At 31.8% G+C, this 14,892-nt stretch overlaps 2 protein-coding genes across 11 annotated transcripts in view; one reads left to right on the top strand and one right to left on the bottom strand.

Moving 5' to 3' along the window:
- Window positions 1-13,093, top strand: part of LOC106458563 (tetraspanin-11-like) — a 75,488-nt gene extending 62,395 nt beyond the window's left edge. For all 5 annotated transcript variants that reach the window (XM_022384811.1, XM_022384813.1, XM_022384810.1 and 2 more), the window contains exon 9: window positions 12,964-13,093. In XM_022384811.1, coding sequence (XP_022240519.1) covers window positions 12,964-13,026 — 63 coding nt within the window. In that variant the 3' untranslated portion in view covers window positions 13,027-13,093. The remainder of the gene's footprint in view (window positions 1-12,963) is intronic.
- The window catches only part of LOC106458555 (LARGE xylosyl- and glucuronyltransferase 2-like), an 81,263-nt gene continuing 74,668 nt past the window's right edge, over window positions 8,298-14,892 (bottom strand). For all 6 annotated transcript variants that reach the window (XM_022384807.1, XM_022384806.1, XM_022384804.1 and 3 more), the window contains 4 exons: window positions 13,752-13,858; window positions 13,005-13,202; window positions 11,097-11,195; window positions 8,298-10,179 (listed from right to left, as the gene is read on the bottom strand). In XM_022384807.1, coding sequence (XP_022240515.1) covers window positions 10,086-10,179; window positions 11,097-11,195; window positions 13,005-13,202; window positions 13,752-13,858 — 498 coding nt within the window. In that variant the 3' untranslated portion in view covers window positions 8,298-10,085. The remainder of the gene's footprint in view (window positions 10,180-11,096; window positions 11,196-13,004; window positions 13,203-13,751; window positions 13,859-14,892) is intronic.

Here is a 14,892-nt window from a genome sequence, read left to right as displayed (position 1 = left end):
ACACACACACTACACACACACACACACACACACACACACACACACACACACACACACACACACACCAGTTTTAACCGTAGCTAAATGTACGATATATATATTAGTTTTAATCAGAGCAAGGTCACGGACTGATCTTAATAATTCAAGCGCGATTTCTGCATTTCGATGTCCCCTCGCTGGTCTGTAACCTACTGTAATATTAAACTCTCCATTGCAACAGTTTTGTGTTATCATTCTTCACTCTGTAGAACCATTGGTCCGTTACCAGATGCTTTACCTTCACACTTGATTATAGGTAAAGGACTTATCCATATTGCCACTAAGCTGTTTTCGGATACTGGGCCCAGTACCACAACTAATTGATTAACCTTAAGTTCACATTCTCAAGCATTCTTATCGTAATAAAGCCTTTGTTTATCCTTCTTCTTCTGACTAGCTTCAGTCGCTAACTTCTGACCCTTTGCTTTAGGCTGGTCACATATGCTAACGTGTATCGAGACTTCGCTTTGTGTTTGGACCAGTTCATTTTAAAATGTTCTAGTGGACCTTTAACACCTCTGCAATATAGTAACGCAAGGAATGAAAATCCTCTTGTAGCTTGGGGGACTTCTCAAATGCAAAAAGCACAAAAGGCAATATAATATCCTAGTCAACAGGATTCTTCTGCATCTTTACTCTTATCATGGCCTTAAATTGTTTCATTTGCTCCTTCACACATTTCATTTGATTGGGATCTATAATAATTAATGTGCTATTATTATTTTTTTGCTTCTGTTGCTGTCCATAATGATGTACGAAGCACTCGAAACTGGAAGATGTTGGATATACTTAAACTTCTATGTTTTGCTATATTGCTACTGATCTAAGTAATTCAGTCTTTCTTTCCTATGAGACAGGCCTTTGTAGGACTTCATGTTGAATTCTGATCTATTAAACTGCTGTTCAATTTTTAAATAAACCAAGATGCCGGACTTTTTACAAAATATTTTCCCCAATAACAAAGATTTTTGACCGGTTTTACCGAAGAGTTTCACACATCTATATGACTTATTTTAATTCTGTTGAAGCTGTGCGAACCCACCTTTAACTTTTACGTTATCCTTTTTTGCTTTACAGAATATTTTCGTTACTGTATTTAAGCGAATTGACCTCCGGTGGGACAGCGGTAAGTCTTCGGATATATAACGCTAAAAATCGTGGACACAGCAGATAGCTCGACGTGGCTTTGCTATAATAACACACACACATTAAACTAATTTAACAAGAACTTCTTCTCTCCATACAGTTTTACTTTGAGCGTTCTTCATCATCATGGTTTGTGTTCACATCGTATTTAATACGTTGAAAAATATACTTTGATAAGTTGGAAATATCGTAGCTGCCATAACTTCATTTTAGCTTTCCAGTTAAATGCAAGTCTTTTTTTTGTGACTTTCAACTCTAGCTTACGGTTTTCTAATGGGTTTTGCTGACATATTGTGAACGTACTGTTATGTATCTGCTCGTTTGATAATTTCCGGTATAATTCCTTTCCGAGAAACTTCAGCGATACAAGTCCTTTCTTAATTAAAACTAGTGTATTCTTTCTCGTTACAAACTTTGTAATACACTTAATTTCCACAGTCACTTTAAACTTAACTACTTTTATAAACACACGCTATAAATCACAGTGATTCACACACTTTACTTACGTGCCTACTGTTCGCTTGACTCAATTATCCATATCTTCAATCTATCTATCGCTGGCTTTATTTGCCGGGCTTATATACTAAAAAAGAGGGCGCCTGGCAAACACTCGGACATTTGCTAGGTTCCTCGATAAGTCATGATCCTTCTAAAAACTCCAGCGCGCATGCTCCCAGCGTCGCGTGACTGCCGCTGTCGTAACAGTATGTAACATTAAGAGCCCAAACGCACAAGCTTACTGATCATTCTAGCTTACATTACGTTAATTACCCGGTACGATTTAGATTCGGGTTTTTAATCTTTGCGTTATCACGTGCATGAATCGTTACAATAACTGTAATATGTTAGCGTATTGCATATAAAGAAATTAGAAAAAGTTTTTATGACAGTTATATAATTCTGTCTGTCGGATTATTTCCGCCTGATAATAGAAATTGTTGTTACCATGTTACCCTTTCCGTAATACTGATATACATTTATAAGATTTTATTTTTACTAAAAAACTAAAATTAAAACCTTTTACACGAAGGGTACCAAAACTGTCACTGTACGCTGCAATACTTCAATTTTATGCTGCTATCTAGTGTTAGTTTTAACACCAGCAATGTGGTCATATTGTTACGTCTCCGTTCATTAGTTGATTTTCCGTAACTTCGTTCCGACGAAACTTTAGCGACACAAGTCCTTTCTTAATAAAACTGGTTTATTCTTTCTGAATATAATTTTACCGGTACACTTATTTTCAACAGTCGCTCTATAACAAACGCTATAACAACGAACTTCAACAATACTTTCTGACTGCAGTTCAATTACTCACTACCTACACACATATTGTCACGCCGTGACCATCTTATATATACCCGACTACCCTATATCTAGTAAATGCTAGGGCATTCACGAAGGAACAAGATATTTCCAGAAAGCAGGTGGCGTGACACTAGTCACGTGACCTCGCTGACACAACAATATAAACATTTCTGAGATATGACAAAGACTCATGTTTTTTGTTGTTACTTTTAATAACATATTTTTCATGATTTACTAAAGCTAAAACTCAATGTGAATGCACAGATAATGTTAAAATGTCTTATATTATTACAGATTGCTCGTACCGTTGATTTAAGTTGTTTATCTGCGGGTATACTTTGTGGAAACATAGTCCAGTACAACTCGAGACAGAAGTTAGTCTTCTATTACAGTCACTCGAAATCCAACAGCTACATCAATGAATCTGGTATCGTTAGAAGGATAACTTTTTTGATATTAGTCACTTGAAGTCCAATAGCTTTACCAGTGAATCTGGTATCGTTAGAATGAGATGTCCGATTGCTATTTTTGGTATTTAAACGATTAGTATCTCATGAGTTTATTAGTGCTGGTTTATCTACCAGTTAATTTATAATTTGGCAGATAATTAAGTATGGGAAGTAGAAATAATATTAGGACAAATTTTTCTTTGGTTTTAATCAACTTTTCTTTAGGCGTTGCTGTTGGCTGAGATGTATTGTACGTTTTTCCCAAACATAGCAATATATTATAATATTTTGAACAAGAATACGCGGAAATTATTAATAATGTCTATTTGATATATGATTAGTGTATCAAATAGATCTACGATGAATTTTATTTGTTGTAAAGATCAAAGCTACATAATCTGTGCTAACGAAACCCGATTTTTAACGATATGAGCCCAAGACTTAAGGCTTACCGTAAAATTTATTGGCTTAGTTAGTGTGTTCATTTTTTCTTTCAATACCTGTTATTTAACACTGGTGATTTATTGAGATTATGAACATGCTTTGCTTAATTAGTACTTCTGTAATGACCGAAACAGTAACCATTCTATAACTATTTTAGAATACATCTTTAGTCAGACATCATCATGTGACTTTTTCTTAATGTTCTGCATGTAGTTATGACATTCTTGTTACTTGAATTTCGAAACGTAGACTTTTTTTTTGTTGAATTTCGAGCAAAGCTACTCGAGGGCTATCTGCACTAGCCATCCCTAATTTAGAAGTGATAGACTAGAGAGAAGGCAACTGGTCAACACCACCCACTGTCAACTCTTGGGGTATTCTTTACCAACGAAAAGTGGAATTGACCGTCACATTTAAACGCATCTAGTGTAATACCATGACGGTTTCTTTGCGCCAATTTCAACAGTCTAATCACACAGAAATTCATAGGTGTTGCATCCGGTGACTTGACGGATATGTCTTCATATAGAGTAGCATGAATACCAGTTTCACTCTATAGCTGTTTGAAGTATACTACAGATGAACGGGAATTTTGTGCAAGCAATTTGTATCACTTTTCCAGACAGAAATCCTTCTTGGATTTGTTGTTCCCTGTTGTATTGAGTATGTGGACGGCTTTTGCCCCTAACTTTTGTATTGGTGGATTCTCACCCCTTACAAAACGCCGCAATTAGCTTACCACGGCTGGAGTACGACTTGTTGTATGTCTCTTTCTGGATAATACTGGTGCCCCAAGTTGATTCACATTCCTTGTTTTTTCAGTGCCATCAAGTACAAAAGATATCCCCATTTTGAAAAATCTAAATCTCCGACCTACACATAACTTTATCATTTGGATGTATGAATATTTTTTAGCGAAAAGGGATTTTACATGCCTTTCCCAAAAGCCATCAATTTTTAGTGATATCATACTACCTACGAAATGCCAAAATGAAGTTCTGATACATTCCATTTCACCGCGACTTATATTTGCATATTTCGTTTTGTTGTAACATACTCAATCCCCTATAAATAGGTTTGTGTATCATATTTTCTATTTACCTGAGCACATGTATAACATATCTATAAACAATTAATCTTCCAATGCAGAAAAGTGTAATTCTAATAAAATCAGATATGACAATAAGGCTCCAGTATAGAAGCAGAAACGTCATTTCATTTTCTGTCAACAGACGGTTGCAGTATATCAAATTCCTCAGACCTACTATGTCTACTCTGCCTGAAGTTCCACTGAAACAACGATAAAACCTAAAACACTGCATAGAAATGACCAAAATCACCGTGAAGAAAAGAGAAATAAGTTATCAACATTTTGACCAAATGACTTTTATTATAGCCCATTAAATCGTCTTTAAAATTTATTAATTTTTATTCTTAAATGTTGCCACTCTTTCTTTATGGTTTAGTTTAAGTATGGTTACCCCAGGGGCCAATTTTCACATTCTAAGCATATATTAAGCCGCATAAACCTAAATAAGTCAATCATAGCTGTGCCACTTATGGTTTCCTTTGCCTTACATTGCTTTGGGATAGATTGAAAGCCGAAGAGCCAATCATGCAGCGAAACCTGCGATTCCAAACAAGTGTTACTGAATCAGTCCCGTTTCATTATAATGAAAATATTCAACAATGCGTATGATGACAATATTACAATTTAGTTCTGTTTTGGCGTCATTTGGTAGCAAATGCTTTTTGTTTTGGTCTCTTTTTAATTTTGGTTCCTTCCTCTACCGATTTATAGCTATTCAAACTTTGACTAAGTTATGATGCTATAAAAGATTTATTGTATCCAATGTCAATTTTTGTGAACATGTATGTTCTGTTCCATCCAATTTCCTATCTGATATTGTTTTTTATAATTTTCAAGAAACTGGTAAGGAGTAAGGACAAGGGTTAATTGTTTATAAAAATTGGAATTTGGCTTACAAAAGACAACTATTTACTGTGGAATAGTTGCCAGGTCTGGTAACTTAGAGGATCATCTAATTATTTATTAATTAGAAGCTAGTTACATACAGAAAAGGTTATTCTTCATTTAGACTGCTAATCTACTGCCATCTTCAGATAGTGATCAGGGTTCAAACCTGGGTCTTCTTAATAGAAAGGATGGTGTGCTTCCCACTCCTTCAGACTAATCAACTTTTAATCTAATTCTTTTATTACTATTCCAACTTATTGTATGATCTTTTCTAGCCTGATGGACTATTGTAGATGAGTAATACCAAGTCTTGTACGTCTATTATGCTCTTGACTTCTCACTTTTATTGGTCTATTTATTTCTCAAGTGATTTGGAGTTCATATTCACAAGTGGTGATGTACATGATGTTTTAGGTGGTCTGGTGAGTATTACCTGCGATCCTATGTGTTTTGATTTTTCAATACTAAACTGACTTTGTATAGTTTGCATATTCTCGTTTTCAGAAAGACCTTTGATACATAGAAATGTGGCTGTGTGTGTGTTATTTTATGCTGCTTATTATTGGCATTTATCTTCTTTATCAAGTGTTCTTGTGGACTATAGTGACGTCTTTTTCTTCTTTTTTCTTGGCACCTTCTTTATTTCAAATGTTAAAAATTCTTGAAAATAGGCAGTGTATGACACCCTCTTTACACTGTTGGATTGGTTTGATCTTTAGTTTAATTGGGGTATTTACTAATATCTGTGAATTCCTGTTATATACAAGTTATGTCTTGGTAACCATCATATCTAGGAATGGGAGTTTCTTGTTTTATTCTATTTCTATTGTGCATGTTGTCTTGTTCCGGCAATTCATGAATTCTTGTTTTTAGTGTGTAGCCTTATTATGAGTGTATTGTCAAAATATCTCAGCCAAATTCTGGGATTTATAGTATTCATTTGAAGGGTGTTATCCTTGAAGTGGGCTTACCCCTATCAAATAAATTCAAAGAGTGATGAAACTTACACCTTATACTCTTATCCTTTAGAATGAAGTATAGTTTACAAATTATTAATAAAATATATTTATGCTTTGAATTTTAACACTGCTACACAATAAAAAACAACAACTTAACATTTATATTTGTATCCTATTTTATACTGTTAGCAGGGCTACTCTTAATAAGCTATACTATAATACAAAACATCAAGAGCAGCATGACGAAGTCTTCGTAATAAAACTTAAACTTTGGCTCTTTACATCTGTGTTGATAATTATAGGCTTTCTATAACATATAATGGATAAAATGTAAACTCTCATATCTGTACATACAAATAAATATGTATACCAAGCAACAAAGCACAAGTAAACAGTCTCATTCCATATTAGCTTTAGGACACCAAGCAGTAGCTGATTTTAAGTTGAACCCGAGCATATACACTAAGCAATCTTTTGGTAAGGTGGTAAATATGTAATGCAAAACACATCTGCTGACCTGTTCTGAGCATCTGTCCAATTGAATCATGCTAATATATAATATCTATCACAATGACATTTACTAAATATGGTGAGGAGAGTGGAGAAGCACAAAAAGCATTACCATTGATATTCATAATTGAATTTTATAATTAAAAAAAAGTGATTTGCATTAACTTGTATTCAATCTGATCTCAATTTTTACTTCAGTGATTATAGCTCCATAAGGCAGTTACCATTTTTAAAGTTTTATAGCTTAGTTGGGAGAAAAAAAAAGCATTTAAGGTCCTCAGCCAACTTCTGACTTCATAGATAGTGTGCCACCTTTAAAAATTCTGTAGCTTAACTTGGAGGTATAAAAAGCATTAAGGTTCTTAACCAAGTGCTACAATCAATGAAGCAACTGAGGTGTGATGTCAGACTTTATCAACTTTATTAACTTACTTTCAAGCACTGTTCACAGATCTTCCTTGGAAACATAACTTCAAAAATATTACACGAGCTCCAAAATAATTTCAAAATAGAGTATAAAATATTAAGTGATTTATATTCTTCAATGAAAAAAAAAAACTCATAAAAATATTTTGACAAATCACAATAAATGATAAACATTATCTTAAAACAAGAAAAATTCTCAAAAAAAAAAGAAAACTTTCTCAAAAGAATCTTTCAGAAATAAGAAAATGTAATACAATATAAACTGCATAAATTTTGAAATTCTCATCATTTATATGATGATATATATATATTTTATATACTCAAAAGCTCCCTACTTTTAAAAGCAGCAACTTTCTCAACATGAAATTATGAAAAATATCAAATCATATTTTGATATCAGCATTTTGGGCAACATGTAATTAAAAAAAAGTTCTCACACAATCCAAGCCATAACAACATGTCTAATTGTTATTCATGATAATTTTAGTCAGTGCTTACAAGATTAACTAATGTTAAACATTTTAATAGTTGTAGATTTAAGTTTAAATGGTCTTTCATTATTTTTTCAAATGACAGTAAAAAATACTGAACATAGCTCATTTAATTAAGATTCCAACAACAAGAATAACATGCAAGAAACAACCTATTGCATGTTATTTCTGCTGTTGGAATATTAATTAAATAAGCTATGTTCAGTATATTTTTTAATGTCATTTGATTTTATCTAATGTTTCATACCAAAGTATACAATATTCATTTACAACTAAATACAAATTTACACAATTAAAAATTGTTGTACAGATGCAAGACAAACCATTTAGAATTTTTAGCTCTTTTATGTATTCTTTATAAAAAAAAAACTGCATTGAAAATGGGTAACTGTTCAAACATATTCAAAATCTTTTAACACCCAGTTTCGTTACTATATTTTTCACTATTTTGTTCAACATTTTAAAATTTAACAATATATTTGATAAAATTACAAATTTAACAAAAAACAAGTCATTTTACCTATTAATTATTTCTTTCATACCTCTCATAATATTATAATTATCATCCTACCAAAGTTTAAAAGAGATATTTTTTTTTACTTTACAATAAATGAATCACTCTTTAATGATAATGAATATTTTTGCGAATAAACTCAATGATAAAACTATGTTAGTCTGTAGACAATGCAGTCTACACCTGTTAATTTATAAAAACAGAATAGAACCATGCTAACAACTTTTTCATGATGTACAGACTACTTCTACAGGATTATTTGAGATTAGCACTTGAAATAACATCCTCCGACTTATGTTAGGTGGTAAGTAATGATGCTAAGATTAACACTTCTGAGAATCTTGACAGCAAATTTTAAGCACTACCTTTTAACAAAGGAAAGTAGGAGTTTCTTCTAACTGAAAGATAGTAACTTCTCTAACTTTAGAAGTATCTAATATACTAAAATTTACCAAAAAGTTAATCATTACAGGTGCTCAATACTTAATCGATAATATGTAAATAAGACTACAAGTCAAGCACAAGGCACAGACTTTGAAGTCATAACTTTGTGGGCTAATCACTTACACAGCATACATTTACCACTCGACTTGCATGTAAAATGTTCCATAAAATATACTGTCCAGAGAGTCAATTTATAAGCACCTTCACAAACACAAGATTTAAACCATCAAGAATAAGGTTAAATTCATAATTTAATATAGTAAGAAATCATGTGTTTACCATTAATCATCAACTATTGCATAGAAATTATGGCTAAAAGAAAGTTAACAAAAAATAAATTCAAGAATACTTCACATCTTTTTTTTTTTTTATGAAAATGTAATAAAAACACTAGACACTACAAAAAAAAATTACCGATTGCTTTGATCTAGTTTTACCAATTACTCCTTCCTTGCTTTGAGTCTAGCTAAGTAAACACTAATACATTCGTGCAGTCTAATGAATGAAAGACAAAATCACTTGCCAACAAATGGCATGGGCTTCAACAGTAAACAGACAACAGAATACTTATATAAAAGCTTTTGCAATACTTTAACACTAAGATAAAAAGTATGTTCCTTCAGTTAAGGAACGTGTATTTACTTTAACACTAAGATAAAAAGTATGTTCCTTCAGTTAAGGAACGTGTATTTACTTTAACACTAAGATAAAAAGTATGTTCCTTCAGTTAAGGAACGTGTATTTACTTCAAACAAATGATTTGTGAGGAACAATTAATAATTTCACAATAATGAACACAAAATTGATTAAACCAAACATTATGTTGAAGTGATTATTTTTACATAAAATACAGTAAGGATTCTGTTATCCTTATATACAATACAGTAAGGATCCTAACCTATTTTGCATAACTGGGCCAGATGTTTCTTCAATGTTTACACAGAAATATTTAGAATTTAAGAGCATTTTTCACTTGAATTTTATAATGAAGTTTTTGTCCCACTGCAAATGTTTTTTATTTTCATAATATATCTTGATACTACTACATGTTATAGATTACACATATTTTCACCACTTCAACGTGATATGCTGATGAACACAGTGAATAACTCTTCAATGCCATGCACTGTGATACTTAGAGGTAATTCTATCACCCAGCAAAAATTGGTTATTTGTTCTTAGGAAAAATTCATTCATTCAAAGCTGCCATGTACCTTTACACATAATTCAACCCATCTATGGATGTTTTCACTAATTTTGGGATGGCCAAGCAAGCAGCCCCAGCTCTGGTAGACCCATAAACTTTGACACATAAGCACCAACATTTCAAAGTACTGACCAAGCTAAAACAGGAATTCTATACCAGTGCAAGTGTTGCTACCTCTTTAATGTACGCTTCTCAACTGTGAACTGTTTACCGTATCTTCTGGATAAGTCCTTCACAAACTCCTGTTTTAGAATTTTCAAGCACCTGTAAAGCAAGCTGAGCATTAGAAATAATCAATACTGTTAAAACATTATCATAGCTTTACATATTACACTGACAAACATACATAATAAAATATTTATAAACAATAATTTACAGCGTTAAGTTTTCAAGACACCTTAAGTTTTAGTATTTTTATAAAACATGCTCAATTTATGTTTCAGATTCCTCTACTAATATTTAAGGGCTAATGTCTATTTAAATAAATATTTGCTTGTACTTTATCTTACTGTATTAGATCAGTTGCTCAAAGAAAAATAGCTACTACACTAGTTTGTTATTTATATTGTATGTTTGATTATCTGAGTACACAATGTGCACTAACTTTTTTAACGTAATATTATTTGATATTTGTAAAGTTAAATTTCACAAAACTTGGTTACACTTTTTGAATTTTAGTATAAAAGTAAAAACTATTTCTAACACTTTGTGAACTACTTTACCATTAACTTTGCTAACAATCTTTAAGTTAAAACTAGAAATTATTAGCATCCAATAAAATATGCTATTTGCATGGATAACTAAAAATTACCCCAGTAATGAATATAGGTAATTTCATATACTGTTCTTTATGTTATGACTTATAATGATTAGATTATATTGTTTTTATCAGATACCTTTGCTGTTAGCAATATCTTTAGTAATAATCCCAATATCATTATTAGTTTTGTAAACAAACAGTACTGTAATAAGATTTTATGTACAATAAACATCAAGACTACAAATAGTACTAACTATTCAACATATTGTACAATGTTTGAGAACTGTTGAATTTGACAGGATTTCATTAGTGATCTCAAGACTATTACATTTACACAGAGTGGTCACACTACTAGTGGTCCTTATTAACTAAATACTTAGAATTAAGTATTAAAAGTACAAAATTTCACCCCTTTGCTTACTTTCTGTACTGTGAACTGGATCTAAACTTGGCAATATCAAAACTTGGGGCATGGGGCATGTGCACAATGAATGCATTTGGAAGCACAATGAACTCAAACCTGAGTAAAAAAAAGAAAGAAAACCATTTGAAGGCAATAAAACAAATTACTATTCATGATGTACTTGACTTCAAATCCACAAAAACCACATACTTTAAGGGCACTACAAAAAGCAATCTTAATTTAATCAGATACCACATCTGTAAAATGTACCTCAGGAGAATATAAAATATTATTATTATTCATAATTTTTCATGATATTTTATTCAATGTTGACAAGATTAACTATTTGCATACATGTTAAACATTATCATATGATAAAACAAATCATTATATTGAAGTGATTATCCTTATATGACAATACAGCAAAGATCATGTTACCTTTACATAACAATACAGTAAGGATCCTAACCTACTTTGGACAACTTGATCTAAGAAAAAAACAACAACAACAACAAAAAAAGACTGTTCTTACTTTAATCAGTCCTCAAACCTGGAAAGAATAAAAAAAAACACACTGAGTCAGAACAAAGAGTACTATTCCTACATTACTCAGGAAAACATACCAAGTCACACACACACAAGAAAATAAGTACTGTTCCTGTATTACTAAAAAAACAACAACACATCAACTTAGAACAAAAATTACTGGTTCCCATCCTGAATTGCTCAGAAAAACACCCCAAGTAAGAACAAAGAGTACTGGTTCCTGTCCTGAATTACTCAGAAAAACACACCAAGCCACACACACACACAAGAAAATAAGTACTGTTCCTGTATTACTAAAAAAACAACAACACATAAACTCAGAATAAAGAGTACTGGTTCCCATCCTGAATTGCTCAGAAAAACACACCAAGTAAGAACAAAGAGTACTGGTTCCTGCCCTACATTACTCAGAAAAATACACCAAGTAAGAACAAAAAGTACTGGTTCCTGTCCAGTGTTACACAAAAAAAACATATCAAGTAAGAGCAAGGAGTACTGGTTCCTGTCCAGTGTTACACACAAAAAAAAACATATCAAGTAAGAGCAAGGAGTACTGGTTCCTGTCTGGCATTGCTAAGAAAAGCATATCAAATCAGAACCAAAAGTACTGGTTCCTGTCCTGCATTATTCAGAAACAACATATCAAATCAGAACAGAGTACTGTTCCTGCATTACTCAGATGCCAAAGATACAAAAAAAACTAAGTGAGTACATAAAAAAGAAAATTAGAAAAAATAAAAACCACATAAAGTAAGCACAAAAATGACCATTTCTTCTTTAGATAATCCACAAATCTGGAAAGAGAGAATGAAAACTACAGCAAGACAGTACAAATAATCATTGTTCCTACTTTGCCAGATCTAAAAAGTGAGAAAAATCAAAATCACACAAGGAGCCTACAGAGTAAACAGGCCCAACTATCAAGAAACCAAGAAAAGATGAACTATTATAAAAAGATACACTATTCCTACTTTACCCAGACTTCAAATCTACAAATAAAAATAACATCTGAAAGCACTGCATAATCCTCTGTTTCAAAGTGCTTAATTGAGATCTTGTACTTGTAAACCTTAAGAGGAAATAAAAAATAAACCTTTACTCAGGTCTATACACTACTCAGACAATTGCCAATTAAATTTCTTTTAAAAAAAGTTGTTTACTTTGAAGAACTTGTGTGTGTTCTATCTATGTATATGTTGTTCTTACAAGAGTTCTGTGATTTTGCTTTAATTTCTTTTGTATATACCAAAATGCAAAAAGTTGTTTTGTGTAATAGAAAATAGCATTAAGAAAAGATATGATTTGTGCAACTTCATTTTATTGTGTATGGTCTCTTCAGCTAAACCAAGAAATGATGTTTGTCAGGCCTGGATTACTTGCCCTTGGGCATAAAGCTCCATGATATGCGACACTTTGTTCCACCCAAAACCAACAAACCGCCTGTCATACTCAGGGATATCCCTGGGAACAACAACATAAGGCTCAAAATCAGGTTCCCAAAGGACTCGATACGGAGTGGTAGCTGTCCTCCATTTGGCATAGTTGGTTGGTCCATGACCACGGGTCCATACATGATACCTGTAAGATGTGATCAACAAAGAATTAATAATGTTAAAATAAGTATAATGTTGCACGTTCAAATTAAATTATGCATTAATTATTAGCAATAAAGCAAATTACTTTGCATCGGTTTATGTTTGTAATTACATGTACTTTTAACAATTGGGTTATATTTTAGGTTTAGGCTTTTGTTAAATTTCGAAATAGTTGTTACAAAGAACTTAGAGGTATCACAATGCTCTCAATTACCAGTTTAAGAATTTTTTCTATTACTATAATTGTTCAAACAAAAGAATAAACCCACACTTCTTTAATGTTCTACAAAACAAAATCCATTCCTAATTTCAGTATATAGATACTTTCTGAGGGATGCTAGCATCAACAGCATTTCAAATACACTCTCATCAAGCACAGAAAACATTAAATGCTTGAATATTATCATTATCTATTCAGAAAAAGAAAATAAAGTTCATTTTAAACAGAATTCTGCAGATCAAGGTTTGGAAATAGGTTGTTTTTTTAAGAATAAGGTATTTACATGTGTAGGAATGGGCAGATTAGACATACCTAAAAGTGAAAAGTGTACCCATGTCCAACATTGATAAAAGTTCAGCTTTGGATTTTGGAAAAGACAATCGGTATCGCTGGGTTTCAAAAGCAGGGACAATGAGAGCCTAATAAAATTACCAGTTAATAATACTGTTGGAATAAAATGCAATTATGAAACTACAATGTTACTGTAGTTACACTGTGTAAACTGATACTATTGGCTAATAACACTACTATTTGAAGGAACAGTAAACAACAAAAATATTCAGACATTCAAAATTAGTCAAACTTGGTACCTGAATACATAATAAGTAATACTGTTTCTAGATATTAAAGAACTTCCACTGAGTAGTATTAGATAATAACCTTCTAATTACAACAAACTTTATCTTAGCTTCTTTTAAAGAAATATTGATACAACAATTTAAGTATGAAAATGATGTTCAGCAAAATACTTAAGTGGTTACAATATGTTCTTATAATTGTATCTTCAACTTTACAACAAATTAGTAAATGTATGTACCAATTTCATGGATATATTTAGCTGGCCTATTTATATTTATCTAGCATCCACAAAAACATAAAAAATACATTAAAGTTTCTACATGTTTAAACTTTCACTGTTTAATACTTAAGGTAGAAGTAAATATGGATATCATCAACATCAGTTGGTTTTTCATGTCAAACTACAACTATTAAGAAAGCATGGGACAAAACTGATACAACATTCAAGCTGATTTATCGTCTCCAACACATTTAATTACAGCTCATAGAGAAACAAATAAAAAAAACAATTGCATTAGGAACCAGCTTAAAAACTGTCAGAATATATTTCCCATTGTCATCAAAATTAATGGTAATTACTGAATGTTAAACTTAACTCATTGTTTCTCCACATCTTTTGGTAACTTAAGACAGCATCAGTCAGTGAAATATTGAAACTCACAGTTAGAAGTTAAATAAGAAAAGAGATAACTATATACATACATACAAGAGATGCCAAAGATCAACTCAAGATAACAACTGTATATAACCAAATGATAGAGTAAAGTTTGGATGCATTTCAATATTGACCTTTGACAAACTCTCATATTATAATCCTTATTCAGTGTGTGTATCTTTTTTCCTCTTAAAGTTTTATATATATATATATATATAA

The sequence above is a fragment of the Limulus polyphemus genome, unplaced genomic scaffold, assembly GCF_000517525.1.
Source record: "Limulus polyphemus unplaced genomic scaffold, Limulus_polyphemus-2.1.2 Scaffold485, whole genome shotgun sequence".
Lineage (NCBI taxonomy): Eukaryota > Metazoa > Arthropoda > Merostomata > Xiphosura > Limulidae > Limulus > Limulus polyphemus.
The sequence above is the reverse complement of the archived record's forward strand: the minus strand, read 5'-3'. Positions and strand labels throughout refer to the sequence as shown.